At 33.0% G+C, this 10,998-nt stretch overlaps 1 protein-coding gene across 1 annotated transcript; it reads right to left on the bottom strand.

Moving 5' to 3' along the window:
- Positions 1–896: 896 nt before the first annotated feature.
- LOC127812141 (glu S.griseus protease inhibitor-like) lies at positions 897–8,801 on the bottom strand. Its single transcript, XM_052352472.1, is given in 3 exon segments — positions 897–986; positions 988–1,094; positions 8,783–8,801. Coding segments are annotated over 3 exon segments (216 nt in total).
- Positions 8,802–10,998: the final 2,197 nt, after the last annotated feature.

The raw sequence follows: 10,998 nt of genomic DNA, 5'->3' as shown, positions 1-10,998 counted from the left end.
AGCCATAGCCCATTAAATTTCAAAGCAACTATATGTTATGAAAATTATTTTAGTTTCAAGATTGCACGAGTTTGATCAGATAGGATGCTTAATAAAATATGTAGCTTCTAAGATTATTTTCTTTTTATTTTTGAGGTTTTGGATGTGAAAGGTAGGTACTCTTGTGCATGGATATATATATAATTCATGTTTTGTAAAAGTTTATCACCATCTAATTTGAATCACATAAGAGATTTTATAATCAAGAGTCATGAACTTCCAAAGCAATATAATAGTGGTGAAAAATAGTGTTAGCAATTGATATAGAGTATTAAAAAACAAACCCTCCCGATTTTGGTCAAATAATAGGAAATTATCTAAACTCACCCCGATCTTAGTTAAACAATCTTTGTTCCTACTTTAATTAGTGTGAATTTTCATGGGTTCATGTCATTTTATCAACTCTAATAAAAAATTAAAAATTCTGTCAAACGACTCTTAATATTATAATTTATATGTAATTATTGTATTAAAAATCTATCTTAGCATACTAACATCAATGGATTGATAGGGACTAAATGATAATTTTATTCTTATTTATTTTTTTACGATAAAAAGGGGAGGCACGCTATCTAATCGGTTGACCGAGCCGGGCCACAAATAATTTACCAGCATTAAGATGCCGAGCAGAAATACATATGGCCACAGGAAGCCCGTGGAGATGCCATGCCGGGCAAACCAGGGAAATTTCATTGCATGCTACCTAAGCTAAGCTGTCCCCATATTCCATGGCACGAAATTAAAATTCAACTGGGAGAGAGTAATTAATTAATGTGCAATAACACCAACTGGAAACTCAAAACACAGATGATGCCATGCAAATTAATGCTTGATTTGCTGGTATGGTAATTAACGAGTCAACCAATTACAGGGACTCGGGTCACAAAGCCCTTGACATCGACCCAGAGCCGGACTCGGTCACAGCGAAAATCGGAGCTCACCAGCTTAATTGCCTTCTTCAACGATGGCGGCCTGGACTTCGTCGTTCTCATTCTCAATGACCGCTGCAGCTGCACTTCCATTGGTTCCCACCAGCTCTGGCCATGAACTCTTCCCTGCCATCACCATCCCTCAACATACGACCATCGAGTCATCAATCGTCACCATATATAATGGTAATTTGTTGGAGATATCTCATGGATTTAAAGATTATCTTTTAATCTGAGTTCATTACTTGGCCTTAAATTTTTGGATTTAAAACCATCACAATTTTGAAGCACATGGTCTCTCGATTCCAAAATTTATGAAATTATACAAAAACTTTATGATTTAAATTAAAGGTGTAGCACACCAAGATATTAAGATTTGTAAAGCTTGTTTATAAGCACTGTTGTTGTTGTTGTTATAATTGTGATTTAAAATTTAAATTTGAATGTACTTGAGATTTTAAATTTAATTGTGATTAGGATGTTAAGTTTGACTGTAATTGGACTATATCTACAATTAAAAATTTATTTTTTTTGAGACTCATTAAGATTTATCTTCTTTATGACTTATTTTCTGATTAGAATATGAATTTGTTTAAATCTTTTATTGTATACATCTATAAATGAGTGGTAAATATATAAATAGGTACAAAGTATTCTGGAATTATTGTAGCTATATCACTATTGTAGTAGTAATATCATCAGCGATATTTTGTTCTTTATGTCACTGGATATTTTTTTCGATTTGAATTTTTCACATTAAAATTTCGTGTTTGTTTGTGTGTTTGATAGTTTGATTGTTGTTTGTTTTCTATTCAAAATCCTAATAAAACCTACACAAATTTGATCAAATGGAAATTAGAAAATAAATGCAATTCTAGACAATGGAGTTTATATTAGTTGTGTCGAATTTGGTTGAGTTTGATCCATAAATTCAATGATTTAGTCTTGACCCAACTAGTAGCGGTCAAAGCTCGACAACAATAATGATAACAAAACAAACAAAAAAAAATCAAAATCAAGCAAAGTTACAAAGCACTTGGAACCAAACCGCTGTGTTGGATTTGGTTGAGTTTGATCCATAAATTCAATGATTTAGTCTTGACCCAACTAGTAGCAGTCAAGCTCGACAACAATAACAATAATAATAACAAAAAAAAAAAAAAAAATTCTCATATAATTATTATGTTTTTGTTTCTTCTTACACAATCAATACTATCACTATCAATAATTACTTTCTACGAAGATCTATCTCGTCTAGGGTGAGGACCCTTTTAGAGATCTCACAATTAAAGAAATTTGAGGGAAAATTTTAAAAAGATTAGTATGAAAAAAAAATTAAATAATTTTTTTTTTAAATTTTTGTTACTTAATAATGAAAGCAAAATAAATAATAAAATTATAAATTTATTTAATACAAATATTAGGGGCTTATTTATCTGTAATTCTTAAAAGGTTAAATTAAGTTTAATATAATAAAATATGACAATCTTGTCCCTACACCCAAAATACTTCCTAACGATATTTTCGGTCGAGATTGCTCCGCACACAAATTTACCAAATGAGAATCAAGCTCTATTGGGCTCACCCTCAACATCCGCTTTCTCTTTTTCTGGAATGATATAAAAGCAAGTATAAGTCGTAAGGTTTAGCAAGTATAATTTTAAAACGAACGAAATCAATATGAATCAAAGTAAGCAACAAAATTATTATTTACATTAAACACACCCACACTATGCTTCACAAACATCATATATACGTACATAAATGCACACATATGCCCTTGGGGTCCATATAAATCATACCGGCACCAAATGCCTAAAAATAAGTATTTGCAAATAAATCATTAAACTGTGGACACAAATTCTTTTATTGTGTCAGACTTGCATCTACCCAACTTCGGACATAATAGCTATCTAAAACTCCTTTGCCTTAGGCGATTGCTTACCGAGCTTAAGGGTACTCCGCGAACATAATTCGTTGCGCAAAATAATTATCATACACGCGTAGACAATTCGTAAACATATATAAGTTCATGCATGACCACATGTTACCCACGTGACCATGTTCATGGATGCACCTTTTCAACATATAGCCCCAATGATATTATTAAATTAAATAATCAGCATAATATATATTATAAAGCTATACATTCTATTTTGACAAAATATTATAAAATAAATATAATTCATCAAAGATCCAACAGTTGTAAAAGCATGGATTATCGAAAGCATAACATCATTCCTTTAAAAATATAAGTTAGAATGAAACTCCATTTAGGCTTTTGAACAAGATTCATCAAGTATTATAAGAAGAGCAATAAAATTAAACATGATAGAGTATGCAAGAATCATAATATCAAACTTATATGAAATAAGAATTTCAAGAATAAAAATTTAGAAATAGAAAAGAAATTTAAAAACTTACCTTGTAGAAAGAAGATGAATTTTGTTTAATTATGGAAAAATTATGAACAAAAGATACTCCTTTTTTTTTTTCAGGTTGGTGCTCATTCTTTTTTTTTTTCCTCAATTTTCGCATCTCTTTCTCTGTTTCTAGTTGATTTAAAATTAATTTTATTGCATATATATATAAATAAAAAGTTTTGGAACTTGATGGTTAATTAGCAGTCAATTTTGTAAAATTTTATTATAATTAATTATACCTCTATTTTAATCTTAAAATTAGATTTAATTGAATATTTTGTGATTATATACTAGTCTATATAAAAAATGAAGATTAAATCAACATCAGGGCATATTTAAAGATTTAAAAAATATATAAATAATAATGATAATAAGGAAATAAATATAATACATATATATTCCATGCCTAAATTCATACATGCCATGCGTAATACATACATATATATATATGTATAATACATTATACATTATGCTCCATTAATTGGAGGCTAAAATCCAGCCGGTTGAAGTCCAAATTGAGTCCATGCTTCAAGTGCAATTGGACCCAGCCGCATGCTTAATTGTGAAGCACCAATCAAAGTTTCCAGCCACATGTTTAAGGCCCAAATTGAGGCAGCACGTGTGAAGTCCAATTCAATATCTAATCAAGCCCAATTGGAAACCCAGCAATGTAAAGCCCATCTTGACCCAGCTCGTGGGAGGAGAACAGCGTGAACGCGGTCCCTTATTCGCAATTATCTCATCAGTTCAAGGGCAAATTGGGAATAGTGGCTGGAGCGCTGAAAATTACAGAGGAGTGATATATATATATATATATATATAAGCTTGGACGGACAGTGAGAGGGCAGACCCCCAATCCGCCATTTCTGCAATCCGAATAAGGGGGAACAGCGCACAGCAAGGCGGAGAAGAAGAACAGTGCGCTGCTGGAGTGAGGGGATTAATTTTCGGACAGCAAGAATTTATGCACAGCACTGTTATAATTTCTGTTCTACCGTTCCAATTTCGGTTAATTTCTGTGCGCTGTTGATTTGAATCCCGTTCTATTTACATTCTAGCAAAATTTAGTTTCCATTCATATTTCAGTTCTTCTCATTTAAATTCCAGAATGTTTACTTTTCAGCATTTAAATTCAGTACTTTATTTTCTGTAATTTAAATATTATCTTTTAATTTCACCATTTCAATTTTAACAACTTTAATTCTTGTCATTTAAATTCTATTATTTAAATTCAATAATTTACAGTTCTATCATTTAAATTTTTGTCAGTTAATTTTTTGCAAATGAAGATGTGTGCTTAATAATTCTTAGCCCAAGACAAGGATAGTGTCCGATATCCAAAATTTCCTAAGTTAGTCGAACTTCATTATAAGTTGAGGTGTTTAAATTAATTTTTAAATCTTTACCAAATACTTGAGTTTGAATTGGGGTATATGCCTAACTCGAAACCCTCGTGCCATGTATATGGGCTTCCTAACCTGGAAATATCTTCATTCCTAAGCTTAAGTGTATATTATATACATTTCGATTTATGGTGGTTGTTTAAGTTAGAGTCGACATGTCATGTATGCTGATTACTAGAATTAGAACCATCATCATCTCGAAATATAATTAACATCAAAGATTTTACAATTAATTTAACTTGATGATTTCATCCTTTGTAAGTCTTGGGAAATATTTAGATTTATTCTGAAATTGTTTTGATCTAAGATATTTTGTTTTTAGTCACACATTTAATTTCCTTTTTCCTAAAATCAGTTGAATTGATCTGACGAATCCGTTTAGAACATAAAAACTTTCACTGCTTTTATTTTCGTCTTAATAAGAATCTCCCAGTGAATTGACCTGAACTCTCATCCAGTAAATAAATTTATACTGCGACGCACACTCGTACACTGGTAAGTATAAACGTCTTGTGTCTGTATGCTTGTTTTTTTCTTTGTTTGATTGTATGTGTTTGTTTGAATTAATTGCACAAGGTTAAACGTAGTAAAAATTTTTGTCAAAATAAAATGGGCGTTTGTTAAAATGAACAAAATAAAAGGTATCAATATAATGTTAGAATGCTTTCCGGATTAAGATATGAAGTGGTCAAAATAAGACTGAAAAACATTCTAGGATTTCTATTAGAGTGTTTGTTAATTTTTTTTGGAATCTAATGATAATTGTATTTTTTATTTTTATGTGTTTGTTAATGCATATGATAAGTACCAAGATAAGAGTTTTTTTTACCAAAATATCCCTATTACCAAATTCATTCAAAATTGTTTATTAACATAACAACAAATTTATGATTAAAATTGTAACGGCCTGCCTCCCAGAGCCCCTACCGCGGATAGAGGATCTGTGAGAGGGTCATTATTAAAATGATATCGAACAATGACGCACCTACAACACACACACAATCCCTATTAAAATCATAATCTCTTTTTATTATAACATCTCATAAACATCTTTACAAAACCATTCACCTCTTGGGCCCACCTAGGCTTACATAACATACGACAATCTAAAAATAAAACGTAAACATTAACCTTAACAGAAGTGCAACGACACCCAAGATCTAGTTTCGGGAGAGCTCTGCACTTGCTATCATGACACGATGGTCTGGACCCAAACCCCGATGAACGTACCTGGAATGATGTAAAACAACATGAGTCGCGAGACTCAGCAAGCTCTCTAGAAAGAAAGAGCTATACATAACACCCCATGCAATTCATGCCAATGCAATCACGCCATGTCATGAGCTATACGTACCTTACTTCTACATGCATAATATAAAATTAACTGCACATAAGGAACCAGGGGCTCACATAAGTCAAACATTGACACCTGGGTCCTACATACAAACCTGTTGCAGCCTAACACAGGCTACCATATTATTATCCTCTTAGATCAGCCTTTTCCTGACATGATCGGCTTTTCCTAACATTCGTTACATGCTTGTCCTGAAACTTGTTACATCCTGACATGAGTCGGTACTCCTGACGCCTAGCACGGTACTCCCGTCCAGAAAACTAATACTTGTTACATCCTGACATGAGTCGGTACTACCGACACCTGGCACGGTACTCCCGTCCAGAATAACAATAATAATAAAATCGTACAATGCAACACATAAGAAATGCAATGACCGTTGTAGTATAAACGTGATGACAAGGCCCCCATAAACCAAACATCAGGCCCTGCTATGCCTCACATAGGAATACATACATGCAGCATGCTCTAAATGCATATGCTCATCTAGGATACCCAAATTGGCTCTTAGACCAACCGGGTCATGCAAATGCTCATACATCCCATCACACACAAAGTATGTCCCCACGTGAATGCAACCCAGTCCTTTGTAGCACACATATCATGAAATGCACAAACTAAGGCGGGAATCTGGAGTACCAGCCCTTCTGGCCGTCTAATGCTTATCGTAACAACCGATGACTGACGCCCATAAATCCAGCCATCAACTACCACGACCCACGGTCAACAGTCAGTGGCTTTGTACCCATACCCTTAGACACACTTACTGACACTATTAACTTTATATCTTCCCAGCTTAACTTTGCATAACATTTCTCCATAACTCGTAACCCTTCATGTACATAACCACATAACATCGTAATACCATTCTCATTACTTTTCATTCACATAAAACCATCTCAACATACATAATAGACTCATTAACACATTCTTCTAATTCTAACCATAACCAACTTCTCTAAGAACCTAACCCCAATGGGTTCGGCATCATTCCCAAGGAAAATGGAGTGATACAAAGCTCTGTAACGGTCAAAATGAAAGACACCAAGATAATTTTGCTTAACTTATTCCATCAACAATAACCTCATTAATAGAATATAAATCATAAGGTGGTTGCCATGCGAATTATTATTATTAAAGCGTAGAACCGAGTCAAGGTGAGGAAAGGTTTAAAATATAAGAAACCTCGAAGACTTTCACAGGAAATAAATATCACGAGAAGAGGGTTAGGAGCTTGCCTGAAAACGGTTGATTTCAGCCTTTTTTGTGCTCCCGATGCAAAGTAAAACATTTCCTATCAAATAATACAACCGTGACTTAAATTAGTTAATTTTAACGCATAAACTGTATAATCTAACCGTATAAAATCCATGATTTAAACATATAACACTTATATTAATTTTACCCATTTACCTGGATATTTTAAACACCAATTAATCACTAAAATCCCTTGATTTTCCTCACTTTTTCCTTTCATTTTTAGTCGCCGTGCGTCTGCTGCTCTTCTCCATCAATTTCTCTCTTCTCTCCCTCTTTTCCTCTCTGTTTTGCCTGCAAAATGGTCCCAGAGCGCTCTCGTTTAAGGCCTTTTAAAGGCCCCCATGCTTGCTGCCCAAACCTCCTCAATTTATATACATTTGAGTGGCTTTTTAGCCATACAAAAGAAAGGCCATGAAACGGCCATGCACACACCCACAAACAAGTATATATATATATATATTAATTAGTTTAATTTAATTTAATTTGATTAACTCTTTTATTATTATTATTATGATTTATATTATTATTGTTATTATATTTTATTTTATTATTTTTATAAATACATTTAATTAATTTAATTAATCACCTTAATTTCCTATTTCTTCAAAATATCATAAATAAGTATTTTTTTCAAAAATCTCTAAATATTCTAAAATATCCTTAAACACCCAAATTAATTATTTTTACTTGTCTCCAAATTTTTGGGATGCTACATTTCTCCCCTCCTTATTGGAATTTCGTCCTCGAAATTCGCGTTCAATCCATCTCCTTAAGACACGCTCGCAACTCTCATAATCTTACTCAACATCACTTCTAGGACATTCCATATCATCATTTTTTGGTATCTCTCTGAGCGTCCCGTACCATAGGACATTTCCTAGGTTTTACCTATACTAGTTTCGTCTCATTTTCCTTATACCGAGGCAACTGTCAACCTCAATTTCCTTATATGACTTTTGACTTCCAAATCACTTCATCAATAGGGTTAAACCTATTCTAGTTATCTTCATGATACACTCTGCCCATCGGGTTTCCATTTGGGAGTCCTTACCAGTTGCAAATTCCTTAGATGGGTAATGGTGTCCAACTTTCACTCATTGCCTCGTGTAACATTTCCTGTTGTGGCTTCCTACTAAAAGTTACTCCTGTTACCACTCCCGCTACCAAGAAATCACCCAAGCACATTCTTAATATCCTGTAACCATTTATCATGCACCTAGCCTCTCACTTATATCCTATCTTCCATCAAGGCCGCAAGCTAACACCAATAGGGACGCAAACAATAAACTTGTACGTACTACCGTTAATGCTTTGAATATTTGTTTATAATTTACATGGCTATACTACTGTACACAGCTAATATTAATTCTTCACCTTGACATTCAGACGACATTTTGGATGCTTATATCTATATATATCTATATATATGTATTATATGACAAAGATGCCCTCCTAGCTAGCTAGCTTCGTCTTCTTGGTTGATGTGATGAATTAAGGATCGCGCTATTTATACATAAGGGGTTCACAAAAGCCCTTTATAGGTGCAATAAATCGTGATATTTTGACATCAAATATTGCAATATATTGCAATTTGTTCACCATCTTCTCTCTTTCCTCGCCTGCCTTGCCCAGTCACCCTTACCTCGCAGCAACAACCTCGTCGCCTCGCCTCTACGCCTTATCGCCTCGCTTCTGTGCCGCTGCAACCTTTAGCAACCAGCGACCACCTAAAACCAACCGAAGTGCAACAGGTGGCGATGCTCGAAAAGTGACGAGGGCGAGAGCGAGGGCGAGACACAGAGGAAAGGAGAGAGAGAGTGTTTTGGGGTAATTTGATTATTTAATTATTTCTGTAAAATTGTCTATACACCCTCTTTTATACAAATAGCTTTATCCGATGTATTAATGGATATATTATGGTTGGTGTGAGGTTTTGGGTGAGGTTGGGTGGTTATTTCTGACTTTTGTAGCTTCGTTCAATTTCTTGTTAAAGAATATGATCAGAATGAAAGGAAAGTACGTAAAATCCGGCTAATTAGATTGGATTTTTTGTGTCTTCAACGGAGCATTTGTGGACTATTATCCGGTGGCCGACGCAGCCAAAGCTTTTATGGACTAGCTAGCTAGCTATTGATTAAAATTTCAAGCATGAGTTTTGGGCAATTTTCTTTTCACACATGGCCAAGAAGATGTATTCCGCTGAAACACGCACGCATGCATGATGTGTCTGGATAACTACCTTAATATTTAAGCTTAACACATATGGCACCCTCAATGATTAAAAAAATATGTTATTTAATTCCTATGTATAAAATGTCAAGATTTGATGTCTCATTTATTAAAAATTATTGTTTTAAATTTTTACTGTGTCGGAACATTAACGAGTGTATGAACGCGCTTATTTCTACGAGTGACGTTATGTGAATGATTAGTTGACAATGTTTAAATAAGTTGATTGATTTATTGTGATTTTTTAATAATTAAAAAATATAATATTTAATTTCTAATGTACAATAATATCAACGTTCTAGGCTGGAGTTGGTCTTTCCTCCTAACGAGTCTAGTTGAGAAGGAGAAATGACCCTCTTTACTTGCTTTGCGTTCTCTTGATGCTTTACGTGTTTTTTCTCTCCGTATGTCTTTTGTTTCAAGTAAAAAATAATTCTTTCTAGAATTAAAATAAGATAGAGGAGAGAGGAAATAAGAATAAAATGGTAACTTTATTTTATTTTTAAACAGGTAATTGTTATTTTTAAAGTATAGGAAAAAATATCTGTAATTAAAGCAAACTTTATGGGTGGCTATTGTAATTTTATTGCTAAGATAAATATTTTTAAAATTTATGATTTATGAATTAAATCTATTCACTTAAAAAATATATTTTTTAATTTTAAACATTTTGTACTAAAAAATAAATATATTATAACATACTCTGTATCTTTCTAGCAAAAGAAAGTCAAGGGAACTCGGCCTAAGCCGTACAACATTGGCTATACTAGGTTGAGGGCTCTATAATTCATCGGTCAAAATGATATTATCTTCAGATTCAATAGAAAATTTATATTTTATACAAAAAAAAGTTAAAATTAATAAACAAAATAATTACCCCAAAATTATCTTTTAAGTGTTTCTTATAGAAAGTTGACCCCATATAAAAAGAAAAAAAAAATAGAGCTTTCGCTCTCAATATATAGATCGAACAGTTGAATAACTGATAAGTTAAATTTATACTGATGAATTGTAAGTTTGATTCTCGTTTGGTACAATGAGATAAAATTTTATATCGGTAATTTATTTCTTCTATTGAAATTAAAGGCACAAACATTGGAGACCGTACAGGGCAATTATCCCCAAAAATAAATAGAGTTTTTTTTTTATATTATATGTTATATTAATATAAATAAATATATATATATATATATATAAACATGGAATAGTCCACAAAACTAATCAAACCTACGTACGTACGTACGACCTTAGCCTGAGGGTTCATTCTTCGACTTTTTTTCATTCTTCCGATCATCATCGTCATCATCTTTTACAAGAAAGCTGCAAAAGTCAGAAACAACCAGCCTCTCAAGCTGACCCAA

The sequence above is a fragment of the Diospyros lotus genome, chromosome 10, assembly GCF_014633365.1.
Source record: "Diospyros lotus cultivar Yz01 chromosome 10, ASM1463336v1, whole genome shotgun sequence".
In the NCBI taxonomy this organism is placed as follows: domain Eukaryota; kingdom Viridiplantae; phylum Streptophyta; class Magnoliopsida; order Ericales; family Ebenaceae; genus Diospyros; species Diospyros lotus.
The sequence above is the reverse complement of the archived record's forward strand: the minus strand, read 5'-3'. Positions and strand labels throughout refer to the sequence as shown.